The sequence below is a fragment of the Neoarius graeffei genome, chromosome 24, assembly GCF_027579695.1.
Source record: "Neoarius graeffei isolate fNeoGra1 chromosome 24, fNeoGra1.pri, whole genome shotgun sequence".
Lineage (NCBI taxonomy): Eukaryota > Metazoa > Chordata > Actinopteri > Siluriformes > Ariidae > Neoarius > Neoarius graeffei.
In genome coordinates, this window is record NC_083592.1 from 393026 (window position 1) to 416823 (window position 23798).

Here is a 23798-nt window from a genome sequence, read left to right on the forward strand (position 1 = left end):
ACGAAAAAATTGGTCTCTTAATTTTTTTCCAGAGCTGTATTTACTGATTGAGACTTCAAAGCACTTTTGTAATTCACTCTGGATGAGGGCATCTGCCAAATGGCATAAATATAAATGTGATGGCTTAACATATCAGCTTTCACCCTCCCTGTGTCAGTAACTATGGTATAATAGGTTAGAACTGAAAAGTGGGCAGGAAAATGACCAAACCAAAAGAAAATGGGGATGGGGTATTAAAACAAACAAACAAGCAAACAAAAAAAAAACCTGGAACACAGGGGAACACTGAATGGTGTTTATTGTAACTCTCTTATAAAGTCAGAACTCTAACATGGTTTTATGCTACACCAAAATGTCTAAATGCAGATTATTGTGATTTGTGTTTACTGTGACATTTATAGCATGTTGGGTACGTGATGGTGCCACAGCCTTGTCTAGGCTTGATAGTTTTTCTGTGATACACACTTCATAGCTAATGCTTCTGTTTATGATCCACTTTCAAAAATTCATCAAGAGAGAAGCTGCAATCCTGCAGTGTGTGTTTGGAGAGCTGCTCCAAGTTCTGGTCGTGTTCCAGGAGAACTGTCCTCTTCCTCAGTGGTTCTGATGAGGTTCCTGCGGTTCCTGTACTGTCGTTTTCATCACAGTGATGTGTGTGAGACGAGCTCAGTGTGTGTATGAGTGCTACCACAAAAGGTTAATAGTGTCAATCTGTTATTAGGTGTAGTCCTACAGGAATGAAGGTATGCTAAATAACTGCTTCTCAGCCACGCCTCATTGAGCTAAAATAACACCTGCCTGTAAATCTCTCTCTCACTCACACTCTCTCTAACATCTTTATTTACACATGTGGTGCTGAAGCACCTCTCTGGTTCAGTGCTCACCCTTTAGGAAACAGTGGGTTTTTTTATGTTAAATGCTGAGGTGCACAGAGCCGAGAGCCAAACATGAACCTCGTTTCATTCAGCAATGAGGACAGCCAACTGAGGTCAACCAGGGGACTGAAGGTCAGTTGAGTGGTGGGGTTTCTTCTGGGTTACAGGTCACTCAGATGACCTGGGTTTGGGGTCCAAGATCAGTCAAGTGGTTGAGGATCAGCTATAGGCATGGTGTGTAGAACCTCATCCAGCAGCTGCAGTGCTCTGTGGAGGTGAATCTCAATCCAACATGGTGTTTCTTTGATGCTCTGACGAGGATAATCAGGACCCCAACCTTTCACAAAACTCATGCGCAGAATACACAACCGCCGCAGATCATCCACGCCGATACCTGCAGCTGCAGACAGACCTGATAGACACATACACAGAGTTACATTGCCACTGATGTAGAACATGCCCCAGTATATCAGTACATTTTTGTGTGTGTGTGTGTGTGTCCATCCCCCCGTCCGTCTGTCCGTCCTCACTGATAGCTGGTGCGATCCCTCCCACTGATCCTGGTCCTGGTATGTTTCCTGCGACTGCTGCAGCTTGAGCTGCTGCTGCTGCCTGAGCCGTGGCTGCCTGCTGCTGCATCTGCCGGTGGCACTGTCTCAGATCAAACACCTCCACACCCAACCACCACAAGACACCCACATTTGCATGGAACAAAGAGAACAGTTGTTAAAAATGGGATGATGGGTAGTGCAGAATACGGATTGTGGGGATGGACAGTGTGGATCAGGGTAGTGACGATAGTGGATTGGGGAATGGAGCATGTGCACTGGGGGTGTGGAATAAGGAGTGTAAAATCAAGGAATGGGTAGGGTTTTTTTTTTTTGGGAAAACTTTGGTGTGGGTCCAGTGTTTAGAAATCAGGAATTATGTTTTGATGATTGTGCGTTTCGCTTCTGGAGAGTGGTGTTCAGGGTTCTCTGATGTAAACACGGAGGATTTTGAGGTTAGTGTTACCTTGATGTAAGCACTGGGGTAAATTTTGTGGACAGCATCACCTGGTGCACGCCCAGCTTCCCGATCCAGATAATAACTCTGGACAAACACGGCGTGGTCACTAAGGCATCGCACCCAAACATCACCCTCACCCTTACACTCCAACTGTACCCCTTTACCAATGTGCAACCTGGACAGAAAGCGCAAGATCAGTGAGGTTATAGAGTTTTCCACTGAAAAATTAATTAGATCTACTAATTGCTATTCACAGGAACACTCATGATGATCCTGTAAAATAATTATGCTATGAAAACACTTTATAATTAAAACATGATAATGAGCAGCATGCAGCTGTGATTATTTTTGACCGTGTAGTCTGGGATAGATTAGCATGCCTGGCTCTCTCGATAGCCTCAGTGCGGTGAACGTTGCTGAGCTGGCCCAGGCAGAAACGATCTCCTCCTGATGGATCCACATAACCGTCAACTGTCACCACCGGACATGAAGACGGCACCTTAAAAGTCTCGCCCACCTGAACATCCATCTCAAAATACGCTATAGAACACCAGTAATCTGGAGCTGAAAGAAAGACAGCAGTCTGTCCGAGTTCTGGATAATCAGAACACCTCATAACATCAGTGACTACAATTCCAGTCTATATTACAACGCGTGTCTGTGCACGTGTGTGTAGGGCTGCTGGGATTAGTCAACACAATCGATAAGTCAACATCAATATTTTAAATCGATGCACATTTTTTAAAATTCATGAAAATTTATCAGTTTGATTTCTAAAAGGATTTAATTCATTATAAATTGTTTTTCTTCAATATCACTACATTCAATTCAATTATTTTATGGTCAGTGCACAATGGGCAACAAAAATTAGTTGTTTCCAGTGGTACATACACTACAGTAAACAGACCCAGCCAAGTGAACACATTATACACATATATCAAATAAGCAGGAAAATAGCAATAAATAAAACTGGGGTATTAAATATTGCATATAGAGATCATATTGCACACATCCAGTATATTACTGCACCCATCCAGGACATCCACTGCATCACTGCATGACTGTATCATAATTATTCAAAGGTTTATTACTTTAATGGCACTTGGGTAAAAACCTTTCAGAAATCTGGAAGAAATCTCCATACAAGGTGCAGTCAAAAAGTTCAGAGTCTGTTCCTGTTGTGAACGAAGCGAGTGCACACGGTCATGCGCGTGCAACTGTAGCACATGCGCACAGTCACAAAAAGACATGTAACATGTTGACAGCGTGACATCACACAGCATATACTGACTGCTCGCTCCTGCTGCACGTGCATGACTGTGCTGTGCACCGATCATAGGCAACAAGAACAGATTTGGAACTTTTGATCCCTCCTCGTGTATGCAGCATGCAAGACGTCAGTCGTTTTTGGCTCCAATCAACACTGACTTTTTATTTAAAAAAACAAAAAACACCTGATCTGATGGTTCGAAAGAGGTTGAGTATAAAAATTTCCAAAGACCCAAGGCTTTGCCTGTTGTCTGCCTGAAACCTTCAAATTTCCATTGAATAAAGTGTTTGAGAAAATATTTAGGCTGGAATCTGGGCTGATTGCATGCTGATTGTTGGTGCCAGTATGTCTTCATGCACTTTGGGCTTATTGGGACATGTACCTTATCTTCAACCCTTTTTTCCAAAAAGTTGGGACGTTGTGTAAAATGTAAATAAAAACAAAGTGCGATAATTTTTAAAATCATGGAAACCCGATATTTCATTGAAAATAGTACAAAGACAACATACATCAAATGTTGAAACTGAGAAATCCAATTGTTTTTTGAAAAACATTTGCTCATTTTGAATTTGATGTCAGCAACACGTTTCAGAAAAGTTGGGACAGGGGCGTGTTTACCACTGTGTTGCATCACCTCTACTTTTAACAACACTCTGTAAATGTTAGGGAACTGAGGAGACCAGCTGCTGTAGTTTTAAAAGAGAAATGTTGTCCCATTCTTGCCCGATATACAATTTCAGTTGCTCAACAGTTCGTGTCTTTGTCGTATTTTGCGCTTCATAATGTACCAAATGTTTTCAATGGGAGACAGGGCTGGACTGCAGCAGGCCAGTTTAGCACCTGGACTCTTTTCCTACGGAGCCATGCAATTGTAATGTGTGCAGAAAGCGGTTTGGTGTTGTCTTGCTGAAGGAAGGCCTTCCCTGAAAAAGATTTTGTCTGGATGGCAGCATATTGCTCTGAAACGTGTTCATATCATGCAGCATTAATGATGCTTTCCCAGATGTACAAGCTACCCATGTCATGTGCACTAATGCCCCCTCATACCATCACAGATGCTGAATGCTTTTGAGCTGTGCATTGATAACAAGCCGGATGGTCCCTCTCCTCTTTAGCCTGGAGGACGTGGGGTCCCCTCGTCTCGTCTTCTTCCGCTTTATCCGGGACCGGGTCGCGGAGGCAGCAGTCTAAGCATGGAAGCCCAAACTTCCCTTTCCCCAGACACCTCGGTCAGCTCCTCAGGAAGAACACCGAGGCGTTCCCAGGCCAGCCGAGAGACATAGTCCCTCCAGCGTGTCCTGGGTCTTCCCTGGAGCCTCCTCCCGGGGGGACATGCCTGGAACACCTCCCCAGGGAGGCATCCAGGAGGCATCCGAAAAAGATGCCCGAGCCACCTCAGCTGATTCCTCTCGATGTGGAGGAGCAGCGGCTCTACTCCGAGCTCCTCCCGAGTGACTGTGCTTCTCACTCTATCTCTAAGGGAGCGCCCAGCCACCTTGCGAAGGAAACTCATTTCGGCCGCTTGTATCCACGATCTTGTTCTTTCGGTCATTATCCAAAGCTCATGACCATAGGCGAGAGTCGGAACGTAGATCGACCGGTAAATTGAGAGCTTCGCCTTTTGGCTCAGCTCCTTCTTCACCACGACGGACCGGTAAAGCGATCGCATCACTGCGGAGGCTGCACCGATCCGCCTGTTGATCTCACGCTCCATCCTTCCCTCACTCATGAACAAGATCCCGAGATACTTAAACCGTCCTTAAGTATCTCGGGACGTGGGGTCCATGATTTCTAAAAAGAATTTCTACTTTTGATTCATCAGACCTCGGGACAGTTTTCCACTTCGCCTCAGTCCATCGTAAAAGAGCTCGGGCCCAGAGAAGGGGGCGGGGTTAGGGGTTTCTGGATATTGTTTATATCTGGCTTTAACTTGCATTTGTGGATACAGTAATGAAGTGTTTTCACAGACGATGGTTTTCTGAAGTGTTCCTGAGCCCATACAGTGATTAATTTTGCTCACTCTTTCATGTGAATGTTTAATTATTTAAAACATACATGCTTGGAATTAAAAATGTTTTCGCCCAAAAATGTAAAATAGTTTCAATGATCAATTACCACATTATATATGTAATGCTTAATACAATATATTCACATATTTTAAGCACTTTATATTTCATTGGTTTTTGATTAAAAATGAACGCCATGTCACCTCATCGACTGGATTTAACAACTGCTAATGCCTTAGTCAACTACAGGACGAATGCCTTTTGCGAGGACGCACACTGCAAAGAAGTTCTTAGCAAAATTGCTCTCAAGACTCCGCCTTTCGAGCGAGTTCAGGAAAACCACGTATGGAAACAATGTTCATTGCTTAAGAGTCTCTACACTTGCTCTTCAGCCCCTAAAGGGCAACATTATCAGGAAACCCACCCGTTTCTGATTAATCTGATTCGATTTTTTTTTAACCATTACACAACTTTTCTAGTCTTTTGTTGCCCCCATGCTGATTCAAAATGAGCATATATTTTAAAATAAATAAAATTTCTCATTTTCAACATAAGATGTTATCTTTGTCCCATTTTCAATAAAAACACAGGGTTTCAATGACTTTCAAATCATTACCTTGCCTGGGACGGAGTCCACCAGGGGGCAAGGTATTGTTTTCGCTTGGGTTTGTTTGAGCACACCTCAGAGTGCCGCCTCAGAAAACTCCTCCCACAAACACACTGATTGGCTCACTATCTGCCTCATTTGCCTACAGTCATTGGATGGTTCCTTGGGTCATTTACATACACAAAGAGGTTTTGGCCACACCCACTTTTAAACCCTCACTGATAAAACTTCTCTGCTCTGTTAATTTATTACTATAAATATAAATTAATGGACTAGACTAAAGAAATCGCTTTCAGACATTTATGCTTATTACAGAGAGAAAGTGCGTTCCACTGAGCTTCCACTGTCTGCATTTTATATTATTCTACTCTTACAGTTTTTGAAACTGAAACCTCCGAACCGAGGCCGACACGCTGTCGCAGGGGGCAACAGAATCAGAATCATGTTTATTGGCCAAGTACGTTCACACACAAGGTCAAAACCAAGGTCAAGATAACAAAAAAGATCAAAATAATTTTTTCACAATATCTTCCTTCATATTCATCATAAGTGCTACCAGGCGGGGGCGTCGTGGCTCAGGTGGATAAGGTGCCATACCATAAATCCGGGGACCCGGGTTCGATTCCGACCCGAGGTCATTTCCCGATCCCTCCCCGTCTCTCTCTCCCGCTCATTTCCTGTCTCTACACTGTCCTATCCAATAAAGGTGAAAGAAGCCCCCCCCCCCCCCCCCCCCCAAATCTTTTAAATAAATAAATAAATGTGCTACCAGGTGAGGTTTGTTTTGCCTGACAACACTTGTTATATTTTGGTTTTATTTACAGTTTGCACAGCATCCCCCCCCCCCTTTTTTTTTTTGGGAAATGGAGTTGGGATTATTTTATTTCTGCCATTATTTAAACACTTCTTGTGGGGAATGTCAAAAACAACAGATAACATTTGAATTCTCATCTCATTATCTGTAGCCGCTTTATCCTGTTCTACAGGGTCGCAGGCGAGCTGGAGCCTATCCCAGCTGACTACGGGCGAAAGGCGGGGTTCACCCTGGACAAGTCGCCAGGTCATCACAGGGCTGACACATAGACACAGACAACCATTCACACTCACATTCACACCTACGCTCAATTTAGAGTCACCAGTTAACCTAACCTGCATGTCTTTGGACTGTGGGGGAAACCGGAGCACCCGGAGGAAACCCACGCGGACACGGGGAGAACATGCAAACTCCACACAGAAAGGCCCTCGCCGGCCACGGGGCTCGAACCCGGACCTTCTTGCTGTGAGGCGACAGCGCTAACCACTACACCACCGTGCCGCCCAACATTTGAATTATTGTGATCAATATTAACATTACAATTCCGGAGATTTTCGTCCCAAGCCAAAGGCAGTGTCTGCTCATCTTTCTTCCCACACAAGCTCACCCCTCCCTCTTTAATCCAGGTACCAATAGAACTTTATAGTGTTCTGTAAACATTCATCGTGAGTCAGTTTGAGTGCAGTAGCACCTGAGAAAGAGAAAAAAATGTGCGTGTGTGTTTGACATCAGTGCAATACATGCATTAGTGCAGCGTGTGTAACGTTCACGAGAGACTGTATCAAACAGTGTAAAAATAAGTGAGCTTTTATGCAAGAATAACACTGGGTAAATAAAAATATTCAAATTACATTTTTTTAGTATGTTTAGTGAAGGACATGGTGTGGATGATGGAAAACAAGAAAAAATAAATAAATTTAAGTGCAGACTGTGAAGTCCAAATAGATGGTATTGGAAAATGAATGTGTGGCAGCGGGGGCGTGGTCAAGTGCCGGTCTGTGACAGGAGGGCGGAGTCAGGGAAGGTAAGTGGCAGAATCACTACACCTGAGGTCAATTAACCGGTGTTTGTGTGTCTTCCCAGTGACCGCGCCCTATTTAAAGAGGGAGAGCGTAGAGCAGAGGAGAGCTCATCCCCGAACCAGACGCCAGTCGTGTGTGTGTCTGTCTAGTTAAGAGTTGTTCACTGAAAAGTGTGGCAATAAAACCCCTATTTCAGAACTTGATCTCTGTCCTGTCGTCCTCTGTGCTCCACCCACCCATACGAACCGTTACAGAATGCTAATTTGTATAGATTTAAAAATATGTTAAGTTCAGGAGAGACGGTATCAGACAGCGCAAATATATTCAGTGTTGTTCATGAACGTGTTAAATGAGTGCCATTCGTTGAACATGCTCATATTTTTGGTGAACTGAAAGAATCAGTTTGCAACTAATGAAAGTGAACATGAGCGTTGTTCACTCTGGTGAGAGGGAACAGTGTTCACACAACAGAAGCAGGGACAACAGGCAAAAACGTAATGTTCATATTGTGATAAGAAATACAATGTATTACGACATCTCAGGATCGAGCCTTAAACTTATACAGGACCATTGTGATTTTCTCACACGTTCCTTGTCTTGATCAGTGTTGCCTTACGGTGATGTGCTGGTCATTACATGACTGATTTGCTTATAATCAATAAAGCAGACTCCAAGAACGTTCTAATGGTAGGTGAAATTTGATATTTTAATTGCTGTTCAAATTTTCACTCTGGATTCAGTGCAGCTCATTGTTTAAAAAGAAAGAAAGAAAGAAAGAAAGAAAGAAAGAAAGAAAGAAAGAAAGAAAGAAAGTGAATGTGAACTAGCTCATTTTTGAGACTGAACGAGTTCATTTTAATCTGTAAACTGAACTTCGAGATAGCTCTTTTTAAGTGTGAACTTGCACAACACTGAAAATGTGTGCTTTTATTCAAGAATAAAACTGAATAAAAATTTATTAAAAAGTGTTAAAATAAGAATCGATAAAAAAAAATTTAATTGAAGCGTAGACTGTATGAATTAACAGCCGTTCCTCATTACCATTGTTTTGGACTACACACAACCTACTTTTGAATTTAATAATTTTTTTTACGCACTAAACATACAAAAACGTGCACACATCAGTCCTGAACAAACTGAATGTATTTCACAGCAACATTTGAATAATTTTCTTACTCGGTTTTATTCTTGCATAAAAGTTCACTTATTTTTATACCATCTGATACAGTCTCTCCTGAACATTACATGATCTATGCTAATGTGTGTATTGTGCATATGTCAAGTGCACACATAGCTTTTTCTCTTTGTCAGGTGCTGCTTCGCTCAAACTGACTTGCATTCAACATTTGCATACCAAAGTTGTACAAGTGATCGCTGCACTGAAGAGGGAAGGGTGTGTGTGTGTGTGTGTGTGTGCACCCGTGTTGGCTTGGGATAATTCTTGCAGTGCTCTGGAATTCTTGTGTTAAAGGTGAAAGTAAAGGAACAGTGGGAATATGTGTATATTATTACATGTTAAATAATTATGATGCATTTGTTTTCCTCAGTTTCTCTCCTGCTCTCAGTAAAAATAAAACAAATTAAGTTTGATTTTTGACAATCATTTCATCAACTAATCAGTAACATAGTTGAGAGATTAATCGAGAGAGAAATAGTTGTTAGTGGCAGCCCTGTGTGTGTGTGTGTGTGTGTGTGTGTGTGTGTGTGTGTGTGTGTGTGTTAGTTACCTGGATGTGTAGATATCGGGGGCTGGAAGATCAATTCATTATGTACAGGCCCTGAGAGAGAGACAGCAAGAAAGAGCAGCAGGAGACAGAAAGATAAACATCACAAACATTCCTGAGGTAATGTGGTTATGATGTTAATGCAGTAACATTACTGAGGGTATTGAGGTAATATTAACAGATATTACTGACAGTAATGTGATAATGTGACATTACTGATGGTAATGAGGTATATTATTGAGGGTAATTACATTAATGGCATTTAGCAGACGCTCTTATCCAGAGTGACATACAACACACCCAGAGCAGCCTGGGGCAGTTGGGGGTGAGGTAACTGTTAGGCCATGGCTTCCCCATGAGGTAATGTTAACAGTATGTGGTAATGTGACAGTAATGAGTTAATTTTATGATGGCAATAATGAGGTAAATGTTATGACAGTAATGTGATGATGGCAATGAGGTAACATTATGATGGAAATGAGGTGACGTTATGAGGATGCTACTGACTGTTAGTGTGAAAAGTACCGTTACTCACAGTACTGAGGCGGGTGGTGTTGCAAAGCTCCGCTTGGGTTGGCCAGGTTTGTTGGAAAGCCACTCCCTCTTGGCCATGAGCCACCGCTTGCTATAGGTGAAAAAGAATGACCTGGTTGGATTAATCCACTCCATCATTACACTGTACTTTATGTCTTCCTATTCCTACTCCCCCTGCTGGAGAATAATGCACACTACACTGGCAACAGAATAAGTGATGATCAATATTTAGCAATAGATTTAGTTCGCTACGGTTCTTCAAGTTGGTGTGCTCCAAACCAAACATTATATTCACTACATGAGTAAGCTAAACATTTATTAGCACACTCACTAATGTGCACACCTTCTGACAGCGTTACAACATAGTGTACTATGTAGTGAACAGAGTGTGGTTTTAGACATACAGGACCAGGTCTTACAGGCTGGTGTAGGCGCCATGCTGGAGAACGCAGGGCTGGGGGCAGAGCTGGCTGCCTCAGGTGGTGGCATAAGAGCAGGGCTGCTGAACGTCTCAGGAAGTGGGGGGCGTGTGGAAGTGGGTGGGACTGGGTGAGAGGGGGCGGGCTGATGCTGGATGGTCTGAATATTGTGTGATCCATCAGAGTTGGAGTGAGATGGCTGAGGGTCAAATTCCTCCTTAACCAAGAGACCTGCACTGGGACCTGCACTGGGGCCTACCCCTCCCCCCCACACACACACGGTCAATTCACCAAATTACGGAGTTGCAATGTAATTATAAAAGGTTAAATAAATGACATCATCCTCACCTGTTCCACCCAGATTCAATCCAGACAGATCTGAAACAACAAGCAAGAAAACAAAACAGACAGAGAGAGACACAAACCTAGTTGTGTGTGTATTCAGTCTGTTGATTGTGTAGATTAATGAAAGGTCAATAAGATTTAAAAATAATTTGAGGGTCGTTAATGATCTTATCACCATCACTGTTCAAGGTACATCTCACACTCCTGCTTTGTGTGTGTGTGTGTGTGTGTGTCTGTCTTACCAATACCAGGTGATGCCACCCTCTCGTAATGGTAGGGGTTTACACACACACTGTCACACTTCAGGTCAAAGGCGTACTGGCAGTATTTCACATGTTTCAGCTCATTCTTATGGAGATCAGGCCACCGCCATAACCGTGCATAGATCACATGGGGAAAGCCCTTACGGCCAGCAACCTACACACACACACACACACACACACACACTACTCTGAAAGTATTGGAACACCAAGGCCAATTCTTTTGCTTTTACTACACACTGAAGACTCTTGGATTTGAGATCAAAAGACACGTAAAAGATGATGGATCAGAATTTCAGCTTTCATTTCCTGATATTTACAATCCAACAATAAATATTGGAACATGTGACTGCCAGGTGTTTCTTGTGTCCCAGGTGGCTCCTGTTTGACTGACAGTTTCAATAATCTGTGTGCATGTGTTCACTGCTTCAGATGGGTTAAATGCAGAGGATGAATCACTGTGCTTAAAGTGTGCATGTGACAAATAAAGGTTTCTTCTTCTTAATAGGTCCAAATGTCGACTTTTGGTTGAACCCTGGGTTTCACCTGTGAAGACTGTTAAAAAAATTGCTGCTTCAAAGGAAACCCCACCATGATGACCAGAGAGCTGTCTATGGGAGAAAACGAGCCGTTCTGAAGCTGAGAAAAGTCGATCAGAGCCACTGCACGAGCGCTGGGCATCACCAATAAAACAACATGGAATTTCCTGCAAAAGAAAGAAACTGCTGGTGTACTAACAACCAGACATGGACCAGATCAGGCAGGAAAACAACCACAGTTTAAGACAAGCATTGTGAGAGCTGTGAAGAAAAACCCAACAACCGTCAGTGACGTCACTAACAACCTCCACGGGGCAGCGGTGAAGGTACCACAATCCACCATTTGAAGACGACCTCGAGAGCAGAAATATAGAGACCATGAGAGCAGATGGAAACCTCTCGTCAGCAGTAAGAATCAGAAGTCCGATTGGAATCAGGGATCCCAGCAGTAATTGAAAAAAATAGAGGAATGTAAGAAACTATCAGCAGGGATCAAGGGGGCTGCAAGCCCTTTGCGTGGTGCAGCGGCAGCGCCCCTGCTGGGGGTACAGGGGGTGAAGCCCCCTCAAGCTGTTGAGATTTTAACATTTAAAGATGCTATAGAACACATTTTTTACATAGATTTAACATAGAAAAGCAACAGAATTTAACAATAATGTGTATCTATTTGATGCCATATTTTGTAATCAATGACATAAGTGGCAAAAAAAATTGTTATTTATAAAAATTAGATGAAAATGTAGCTTTGAAGAATATACTTCTTCTAACCCGGACACTGTTCCGCTATCTCTTTTATGGACGATATCTTTTTTCCACGACATATTCAGGGCTGTGAAATTGTAAATAAGAAATCCGAGGAAAAGGGGGGGCCCGCAGGGCCCCAGACACCAAGCCATTTTAGGTGTTATATGGTGTATTCTGAGCATTTCCTGCAAGTAAAAAATTGATCTCAACAAGTAAATATTTGACTAGTCTTGGTCTTCATTTTGCCATATAAAATACCTATCAACAGTTTTCTCTTTTAAAATGAAAGATCCATGTAAAATACCTTGAAATATCTAATAAGTGCCTATATATTTTATCTCTTAATCAAAATAAAAGTAAAAAAAATGTGTAAATAACAATTTAAATAAATGTTAATAAAAGAAAACTTTGATAGGCCTTTCAAAATGACTTTGTGAAAAATCATGCTCAATATTTAAGTGAGAGATACCTGTTGTCTTCCAAATTACACTTAATTCTTGTATTATGTCCTGGCTTTTTCCAAGAGTCTGTCACAATGTCTCTTGTCTACAGAGCAAAAGTTTAAAAAAACTAATGTTTCTTATCTAATATATTATTTACATCTTTTCTTTTACTTCTGGCTCCTTCTATTCCTCTTTGCATCACTCCCAGCTATTTTTTTCAATTCATCTTTCAGTAAGGCTATTAGTTATTAGTTCTATAGTATTTGCATTCCTCTATTAAAGCTATTTACAAAATGTTCATAGTCTGTCAAACAGCATCTAATGAAAGTCTTTTAATTTTCTTTTCTTTAACACCATCTCTTTCAGTTTTGCAAACTTGTTCTTTTTCATCTTTTCCTTCAGTCTGTCTGTGTGTTGTTTTCTAGCCCTCTCTGCATCTCTCTCAAACACCTCCTTAGCTTTCCTTTTTGATGGCATCTTAACTATGTCTGATCTTGCACCCTGTAAGTACAAAATTCACGTACGCGGTGCCAGGTCACGCAATGGCTATTTTTAGCTCTGTCATGCACTCCTGAGCAGTGTTGCCAGATACTCCTGACGTTTTCCATCCCAAAATATGTTCAAAACCCACCAAAATGCACTTGAAACCGCCCAATCTGGCAACATTGCTCCTGAGTCGCAGTCAAGACGTGTTCCACGCTCAGCTGGCATAAAACTCCACGAGTCCGGCTGTATTGAGCTGCCGGTCTCGTGCAAGGCGATTAAAACCGACTAGACCCCCCCCCCCCCCCCCCAATGATTTTTAATGCAAAAATAGACATTTTGTGAAGATGATATTTTTCGCGACAGAATCCGTGGAAATTTCACAGCCCTGCATATTGAATTAAGTTCAACGCATTAGAAACAAAAGCACGAACGGAGTTAAAACACATTTTCTAGCAAAAGGGCGCAGCCATATTGTTTTCTCGTTCTATCGCGTATGCAGGGGTACTCAAATAGAAATGATGAGGGGCCACATTTTTTTTTCCATTTACTCAAAGGGCCATTTATTGAGAATGTGTATGATACATGCCATAATAATGTAACATATTTATTTTAACATTTCCTTGTCATTGAACACAACAGTATTAGGGCCTACCTAAAATAAAAATATATTTTTCATTTGGGCATAAATAACTGAATAAAATAAATAAAACAAATAAATAACTGAATAAAACATTACCCTGTTAATAATCCAAAACAAATACCCTTCAAGCTGCCCATTTTCTGTGCTTTGGTTAACAAACTCAAGAACTAACTCTCACTCTCAATATTGCTTAATGGGGGAAATGGCCTCGTGTGTCTTTGGCCAATGTTTGGAACCTTGGTTTGAATGGTGTGATAGCCAGGGAGACACACTGATGTGTATGTTCATTAGTGAGCCGGTTGCAATACCGCATTTTTATTTTATTTTTAAATTTTTATTGCCGCGACACTTTCTTGGCAGATTAAACACAAAGGTCGAGTGCTGGACGGTGGAAGAAAGAACGCAAACCTTTCTGTCCATTCTGGTTGGAATTGGTGGTTCTCGCTGTCCAGTTTTCTTTTTGGTGCAAACTTCGAGCATGCCATTGTGGCTACGGCCGGTAAACTGGCTGTCTGGAGTTTTGCGAGGGCTTAGATTAGCCTTGCTATTTGTTTATCGTTGCCATAGAGGCAATCCTCACATCTCGTCGCAGTGCGAGGGGCGCTCTTTCAAAATAAGAGCGGACAGTGCGATTGAAAAAAAAAAACGAATTAAAAAAAAAAAACACACACAGAACAGCTCGCGGGCCAGAAATAGACCCCCCGGGGGCCTAAAATGGCCCGGGGGCCGCTATTTGAGTATGGGGGGCGTACAGTCTCACGGTATTTACATCAATTTAACTTCCAAGTGTTCCCGAATGTCAACGAGAACAAACGAAGCTGACAAAAACATCGCTAAACAAGCAAACCAAATCAGAACGTATTCTGCTGGTCATTTTACGTAAACAAACATATTTTTAACAGATATACAAGAGATTTAAAAAAAAAACACCACCACTTTGGCTAGAAAAATAGCGGAATTCCGCTAAATAGTGGACGTCTGGGATCCCTGTTGGAATTCACAGAGAACTACAGAGACGAACCACAAACACTCTGGAACCAAGATGATCCTCGACCAAAAAGTGGAGAAGGAAAGGATCTGCTGCGTGGAGGTGGTGTCACGGCGTGGGCTTCATGGCTGCTTCTGGAACAGACTCACTAATCTTCACTGATGAACTCCTGATGGTATCAGCAGAATGACTTCAGAAGTTTACAGAAACGTTCTGTCTGAGGTTTTTACACAGAAACGCATCCAATCTAATTGGGAGGAGCTTCATCATGCAGCAAGACAGCAACCAAAACACACTGCAGCACAACACAGGACTTCATCAGGAGAAGAAAAGGGGAAGGTTTTAGACTGGACGAGTCCATCAGCAGACCTGAACCCAACTGAGCAGCGTTTCACCTCCTGAAGAGGAGACTGAAGGGAGAAACCTCCATAAACACACAACTACTGAGAGAAACTGCGCTACACAACTGGAAAAGAGGAACACAGAAGGAACACGACGGTGTGGTGATGTCAGTTTAACACATTGACGTAAAGATCAGGAAGTGAAAGCTGAAATTCTCATCCATCATCTCATTCATCTACTGATCTCAAACCCAAACAATTTCAGTGTAAAGCAAATACAATAGAACTGGCCTTGACATTCCTTTCAGAAGAGAGACTGTAAATTCTGAAGGCTCTTATTGTCCGACAGCCACGGCTGAGTAAAGACTCCAGTAAACTAAAGAATAATAATTAAAAAAAAGTGTGGGAGAGCGTACCTGTAGTCTCCCGTCGAGTGTGCGCTGTATAGTAACACACTTGCTGGGATGAGCTCCATTGGTTGTGACAGCTGTGATCAGAGAGTCCAGTTCATCTTTTTTTTCCTTCAGTTTCTTCACCAGACTCTCAATGGCTCTCTTACTGAAGCTCTCACTCTCACCACCCTGCCGGTGGCACATCAGGCTGTGCACAATGCTGAGACATGCGTCACTGCTCGACACAGACATGCTGCACACACACACACACCTTTAGCTTCTGACTCCACTGAACCAACCCTGTAAAAACAAACACATACAACCACACCTTTATTTACAGTGTTTATCTAACAGTGTCTGTGTTTCTTGTGCCAGTCTGCATGGGGCATCATGCTATCCATCCATCCACCCATTATCCATAACCGCTTATCCTGTGCAGGGTCGCAGGCGAGCTGGATCCTATCCCAGCTGACTACGGGCGAAAGGCGGGGTTCACCCTGGACAAGTCGCCAGGTCATCACAGGGCTGACACATAGACACAGACAACCATTCACACTCACATTCACACCTACGCTCAATTTAGAGTCACCAGTTAACCTAACCTGCATGTCTTTGGACTGTGGGGGAAACCGGAGCACCCGGAGGAAACCCACGCGGACACGGGGAGAACATGCAAACTCCACACAGAAAGGCCCTCGCCGGCCACGGGGCTCGAACCCAGAACCTTCTTGCTGTGAGGCAACAGTGCTAACCACTACACTGCCATGCCACCAGGACATTACTACTGGACCATCAAAGTGCAGTCTCCTTTGAGCATGTCATCACATGAAATGGTTCTACAGATCTGTGATCGTTTAATCAGGCTTGCTGTAAAGCATCATGGCTGCCACCAGAGAGAATCAAGATTTTATCAACATGTTTCTTTTATTTAGTAAAATATTTTCACATTTCCCAACACCTCTGGGTTCTAGGGCTGTCTCAAATACCACTTCTTAAACTCAAGTGCATCAATAAAAAAAATCAAGTGTATGAATAATAATAATAATAATAATAATCATCATCATCATCATCAAACAACATGTGCTTTATTTCAGCTGCAGTGTTTTCACCCAGAACTCATGCACATGGAAAATTCTGCCTCAGGAGTCGAACAAGACAGTGAGGCATCAAGGGCCGTTTGAAACTGATCAAACTTTCATTTCGTGTCTAAGACCAGGGTTCTTGCAGGATTCAGTAAGTTAAATTTTAGACCTTTTTTAGACTTTTTAAGACCATTATGAAAATTTTTTAGACCAACACGAAGCATTACAACCTGCCCTACCCCCGCCCTTCCCAAAAAAAGACAATCGAGTTCAATTCTCAAAACAAAGTCATTTGTATTGGTAAACTGACTATCAGGGATACAAACTGATTGTGTGCTTATTTATGTCATATGGCAACATTAGTACAACATTAGTACATTATGTCACAGCAACAAAATTTTTATATAGGCTAAGCTCATTAAACTCAAATGTAAATGTTTAAAGCAATTAAACACATTTTGTATATTTATAGTAGGCCTACCTTTATTAATTTCAGAAGATGACAGAACATCCACATGGCTTATTTTAAGAGGTAGAAACATATTTGAAAGGAAAGCAACATTTCAGACTATATTACAAAAAGTGCTTTGGTAGCTTGAACAAGTTGAAAACAGTTGGATAAGGTCCAGGACAACCAAATATACAATTCTATTTAAAAATTAACTAAAATGTGAACTGAGCAATAACACATGCCCTTGTAACACTGTGCCTTTGAAGCCATTTGAAACCAGCTGAATTGCCCAACTTATGAAACCAGAGAGAATTTACTTTAGACTGAATGTGAAATTAGATTGAGTATTAGGTATGGAATTGGACAATGTGAACTGAGCAATATAGAACACAACACAACATTTCCCTCATGTTGTACCTGAAAGTGTCTCAAGGCCAGCCAGCTCCTGTGTCACTTCAAAATCCTCACTGACTCCGCGCAAAAACGCCATCAATTGTGCATAGTCACATATGTCGGTGCTCTCATCGCAAGCAATAGAAAAGGCCGTAAATCTGGATGCTTTACCAATGATTTGTTCTCTGAGATCCTCAGCCATGTCCTCGATGCGGCAGGTAACTGTGTTCCATGATAAACTAATTTGCGAAAAGGCCCGTGTCTGGCTCGGGGACACAGTCTCTGCAGCCACAGTCAGGCAACTTTTAACAAACTCTCCACATGACAAAGATCTCCCAGATTTCGCTATCATTGCGCTGATCTTATAGCTGGCCTTAGTTGCATTTTCTTGAGCAGATGACGGCTGCAGTAACGTGCGTTGTTGGGCACTGAGCCTGGCTAACAGTTCGCTAGCCTTCTGCTTTCTTATTTCACCACTGTATTTCGCAAACTGAGGTAAATGTTTTGTTTCATAATGTCTACGGATGTTGTATTCTTTCAAAACTGCCACTCTGTCTACAGATAAGGCACACTGCCGAGGAATCGATTTCCGTGAAAAAAAATAATCTTGCCAACTATTTTTGAATTTTCTTTTATCCGTGTGCCACTGCCTAACACAGCGCTCCATCGTAACCTCTGCTCCTCGCTTGTGTCATGAGCCTGCTGACAGGCAGAAGAGCCAGCAACTCAACAGCATCCCCCTTGTCCCCCCTTATAAAACTGTGGTCAGAAAGTGAACTGCAGGCAACTCTTCGGAGACATTGGGACAGAAATTCCCAGCGGCTGGCACAGACCTGGCACTGACAGGCGGGCACAGATGGGAAAAATGAGGTGGGCCAAAAAAAAGGGAGGTGGGCCAAAAAAAAGGAACATGGGCCAAACTTGGCCCGTGGGCCCCAAATTGGGCACCCTTGGTCTACAGTGTGAAAGCTCTCCGCGCTAATGTGAGCGGCTATTTAACCAACCGTTCCAGCCCAACACAGCTCCTTTTAGCGATAGTGTGCTTCAGCCTATTGCTCGCAGAACGTTCTCGTTTTTCATACTTATGGCGGTGCTTGAAAGTTTGTGAACCCTTTAGAATTTTCTATATTTCTGCATAAATATGACCTAAAACATCAGATTTTCACATAAGTCCGAAAAGTAGATAAAGAGAACCCAGTTAAACAAATGAGACAAAACTATTATACTTGGTCATTTATTTATTGAGGAAAATGATCCAGTATTACATATCTGTGAGTGGCAAAAGTATGTGAACCTCTTTACTCACTATTATTCGACGCGCTATCCACACTCTTCATCGCACTGCCAACACAACCGCTAACCTTCTCTGACTGCCACAGACTGCATAAACTCGGCGGGAACTTAGAAGGTAGAACTACGGTAGGCGTAGTGGACAAACTAGACCGTTGCATACTTGCCGCGATCATCGGTGATTGAAGTTTTTTAGCAGGCAGACAACAACGCAACCAGCACATTTATTATTAAATGTTTTGCAGGCACTTCTAGGAACGGACTGAGCGGATGTAAGAATTTTAGACTTGGATAAATTAAATTTTAGACCTGGGATGAAAATGTGTGTGTTTTTTAGACATTTTAAGGCCTAAAATTTAACTTTCTGAATTTTAGACTTTTTTAGACCCCGCGGGAACCCTGTAAGACGTCTTTAAACTGCCCCCAGTTGAAGGCAGCATGGATGTATTCTTGATGCTATTATCCATAAATCTGTACAGCACCTCAGACACAGAAAAATATAAAGATGATGGACTGAACTTCACAGAAAAGTGATTTCATATACAAAGACTAGTGCATTTCAAACAATTAGAATATTGTGAAAAGGTTTCTTTTTATAATTTAACTCAAAAAGGTAAGCTTTCGTATGTTCTATGTTCATTACATGTAAAGTGAAATATTTCAAGCCTTCTTTTTGTTGTAATTTTGATGATTATAGCTTATAGCTCATGGAAATCAGAAATCCAGTCTCTCAGATTATTAGAATATTTCCAAAGATCAATCAAAACAGGATTTACAATCCAGAAATGTCCCACTTCTGAAAAGTCTGTTCATTTATACACTCAGTACTCGGTTGAGGCTCCTTTACCATGAATTACTGCTTCGAAGGGGCGTGGCATGGAGGCGATCAGCCTGTGGCACTGCTGAGGTGTTACTGAAGCCCAGGCTGCTTTGATAGTGGCCTTCAGCTCGTCTGTATTTTTGGGTCGGGTGTTTCTCATCTTCCTCTTGACAGTCCAGGGGCAAAGACAAGTTTTTAATTTGGGCACCATGGCGAGCGTAGCAAGCCTAAAAATTTTATAATAGCTTATGCTATATTTTGTAAGCCTAATTATGATCACAGCATCTATTTGGGCGCACATCTATTTCAATTCAACTTCCAATATAATTTGTTATAAATTAATTTGGGCATAAATGGGATAAAAATAATTTTCACTTAAGTTTAAAAATAAGCTGGTACAAAGCAGATTACATAAAAGTCTCACATAAAATATGTAATAAAAATCCATAGTGTACCTGGCAACTGTAAGGCAGCTGTTGCAGACGACAAGTCAATGACCTCGACCTTGTCAACAATATCGTCTGATGTCTTCTGACTGTTCTGTCGTGTGATAAACCTCCCCATTCCCCCGCCTGGAGACTTAATAATGCCATCGATTGTGCGTTTTCCATGAATATATAAACTGCTGTTCTTATTATGTGATTTACCAGTTGTCTTAGGTCTACCACGACCCGGCATGACGACCACTTGTCGATCTATACTATCAACAGTATCACAAACCGACAGCCACGTGTTATCATGAATTGTTGAGAATTTCACAACATAAACAAAGGAAGTATATTTTACCACATTCAGACGTCAGAGACTCAGACACGGTTTACGGTAATCGCTAGACGCATTTCATGTTCACTTCATATTATGAAGTGACTGAACAACAAATTGAAATATATATATGCCAAAAAATGACATTTAACAATAATTTTAAAATATTTTGGGTTCTCCACCCTTATGAAACAGGATTTTTTCTTCTAATTTGGGCGATTTTCGTATGTTCTATTTTGGGCCTTTTGACAAGCCCGTAATTTGGGCGCCGTTATACGGTATGTAATTGGGGCTGTATTTGCCCTTGCAGTCGCCCATAGATTCTCTCTGGGGTTCAGCTTAGGTGAGTCGGCTGGCCAATCAAGCGCAGTAATATCAACAAACCATTTGGTAGAAGTTTTGTCACTGTGGGCAGGTGCTGGGTCTTGCAGGAAAAGGAAATCAGCATCTCCATAAAGCTTGTCAGCAGATGGAAGCATGAAGTGCTCGAGAATCTCCTGGTAGATGCTGCGTTGACTTTGGACTTGATAAAATCCAGTGGACCAACACCAGCAGATGACATGGCACCCCAAATCATCACAGACTGTGGAAACTTCACACTGGACTTCAAACCCCTTGGATTCTGTGCCTCTCCACTCTTCCTCTAGACTCTCAGACCTTGATTTGCAAATGAAATGCAAAATTTACTTTCATCTGAAAAGAGGACTTTGGACCACTGAGCAACAGTCCAGTTCTTTCTGTCCTTAGCCCAGGTAAGACGCTTCTGACACTGTCTCTGGTTCAAGAGGGGCTTGATATGAGGAATGGGACAGATGTAGCCCCTTTCCTGAAGACGTCTGTGCGTGGTGGCTCTTGATGCACTGACACCAGCCTCAGTCCACTCCTTGTGAAGCTCTCCCAAGTTCTTGAATTGACTTTTCTTGACGGTCCTCTTGAGGCTGTGCCCATCCCTTTTGCTTGTGCACCTTTTCCAGCCAGCCTTTTCAGCAACGACCTTCTGTGGCTTACTCTCCTTATGGAGGGAGGCGCTGACTGTCTTCTGGACAACTGTCAAGTCAGCAGTCTTCTCCATGGTTGGGGTTTTGTGGACTGAACTAGACCGAGACATACACAGTGTTCATAGTGTTTTACTCAAAATTAAATAGTCTAATATTTTGAGGTTTTTTTCATGCAGAAGGCCATAATTATCAAAATTGAAAGGGAAAAAGGCTTAAAATATTTGAGTTTCTATGTAATGAGTCTAGAACACATTACATTTTCACTCCCTTAAATAACTGATAGAAAATATTGAATTTCTTCATGATATTCTACAACCCCGATTCCAAAAAAGTTGGGACAAACTCTCATCTCATCTCATTATCTCTAGCCGCTTTATCCTGTTCTACAGGGTCGCAGGCAAGCTGGAGCCTATCCCAGCTGACTACGGGCGAAAGGCGGGGTTCACCCTGGACAAGTCGCCAGGTCATCACAGGGCTGACACATAGACACAGACAACCATTCACACTCACATTCACACCTACGCTCAATTTAGAGTCACCAGTTAACCTAACCTGCATGTCTTTGGACTGTGGGGGAAACCGGAGCACCCGGAGGAAACCCACGCGGACACGGGGAGAACATGCAAACTCCGCACAGAAAGGCCCTCGCCGGCCACGGGGCTCGAACCCGGACCTTCTTGCTGTGAGGCGACAGCGCTAACCACTACACCACCGTGCCGCCTTGGGACAAAGTACAAATTGTAAATAAAAACAGAATGCAATGATGAAGTTTCAAAATTCCATATTTTATTCAGAATAGAACATAGATGACATATCAAATGTTTAAACTGAGAAAATGTATCATTTAAAGAGAAAAATTAGGTGACTTTAAATTTCATGACAACAACACATCTCAAAAAAGTTGGGACAAGGCCATGTTTCCCACTGTGAGACATCCCCTTTTCTCTTTACAACAGTCTGTAAACGTCTGGGGACTGAGGAGACAAGTTGCTCAAGTTTAGGGATAGGAATGTTAACCCATTCTTGTCAGAGCTTTTTATTTTTTTTTTTTCAATTTTCATTTCATTTATTTTTTTTTCCTGTGTGTTTGTGTAGTTTGATGTTTGTTTGAGTGTTTTGTCCGCCGGTGGTGGTGTAGCTCCGGACCCAGTTTTGGGCGTCGGTTCCCTCCAGGCCTTGGTTCGCTGTGGGTGATGCCTGCGCTCCCAGCTGTGGACTGCAGTGAGCTCATTGCTCATTTAACATTCATGGTTGTCCAGCGCTCTGTGCTTTAACGCTTGGTGTGATGTTCTGAGCGATGTTGCTCGGTGGCGTCGCGGCGGCTGTGCAGGCGGTTTGGGACACACCAGCGCTCTGCGTGGCGGAGCTTCTCTGCTCGCTTTGTGGATCCACGGCATGGTGTTCGAGCGATGTTGCTGACGGCGTCACGGCAGCTGTGCTGGAGATGTGGGACTCATTTTCATGCGCCTTTTGGTGGGACTGTGGCTGCTGCACCACTGGAATTACATCTTGACCCCTACTTGGTTACTTTTTATTTTTTATTCATTTATTATTATTTTTTTTCTTTGTCTATAATTGTAAAGCGTCCTTGGGTTTCTTGAAAGGCGCTATATAAATTTAACTTATTATTATTATTATTATTATAATAATGTAGGATTCTAGTTGCTCAACTGTCTTAGGTCTTTTTTGTCGTATCTTCCGTTTTGTGATGCGCCAAATGTTTTCTATGGGTGAAAGATCTGGACTGCAGGCTGGCCAGTTCAGTACCCGGACCCTTCTTCTACGCAGCCATGATGCTGTAATTGATGCAGTATGTGGTTTGGCATTGTCATGTTGGAAAATGCAAGGTCTTCCCTGAAAAAGACGTCGTCTGGATGGGAGCATATGTTGCTCTAGAACCTGGATATACCTTTCAGCATTGATGGTGTCTTTCCAGATGTGTAAGCTGCCCATGCCACACGCACTAATGCAACCCCATACCATCAGAGATGCAGGCTTCTGAACTGAGCGCTGATAACAACTCGGGTCGTCCTTCTCCTCATTAGTCCGAATGACACGGCGTCCCTGATTTCCATAAAGAACTTCAAATTTTGATTCGTCTGACCACAGAACGGTTTTCCACTTTGCCACAGTCCATTTTAAATGAGCCTTGGCCCAGAGAAGACGTCTGCGCTTCTGGATCATGTTTAGATACGGCTTCTTCTTTGAACTATAGAGTTTTAGCTGGCAACGGTGGATGGCACGGTGAATTATGTTCACAGATAATGTTCTCTGGAAATATTCCTGAGCCCATTTTGTGATTTCCAATACAGAAGCATGCCTGTATGTGATGCAGTGCCGTCTAAGGGCCCGAAGATCACGGGCACCCAGTATGGTTTTCCGGCCTTGACCCTTATGCACAGAGATTCTTCCAGATTCTCTGAATCTTTTGATGACATTATGCACTGTAGATGATATGTTCAAACTCTTTGCAGTTTTACACTGTCGAACTCCTTTCTGATATTGCTCCACTATTTGTCGGCACAGAATTAGGGGGATTGGTGAT

At 42.4% G+C, this 23798-nt stretch overlaps 1 protein-coding gene across 4 annotated transcripts in view; it reads right to left on the reverse strand.

The window, feature by feature from the left end:
• Nucleotides 1-281: 281 nt before the first annotated feature.
• smad4b (SMAD family member 4b) overlaps nt 282-23798 on the reverse strand; it is a 32131-nt gene continuing 8614 nt past the window's right edge. Inside the window, exons 2-11 of one of the 4 annotated variants that reach the window (XM_060907638.1) lie at nt 15482-15710; nt 10867-11041; nt 10628-10657; nt 10280-10540; nt 9862-9951; nt 9330-9380; nt 2264-2447; nt 1890-2058; nt 1406-1544; nt 282-1287 (exon numbers count right to left, since the gene is read on the reverse strand). In XM_060907638.1, coding sequence (XP_060763621.1) covers nt 1076-1287; nt 1406-1544; nt 1890-2058; nt 2264-2447; nt 9330-9380; nt 9862-9951; nt 10280-10540; nt 10628-10657; nt 10867-11041; nt 15482-15709 — 1539 coding nt within the window. In that variant the 5' untranslated portion in view covers nt 15710 and the 3' untranslated portion in view covers nt 282-1075. Of the gene's footprint in view, nt 1288-1405; nt 1545-1889; nt 2059-2263; nt 2448-9329; nt 9381-9861; nt 9952-10279; nt 10541-10627; nt 10658-10866; nt 11042-15481; nt 15758-23798 lie in introns of all 4 variants that reach the window. The other 3 variants (XM_060907639.1, XM_060907640.1, XM_060907637.1) reach the window with 3 other exon arrangements.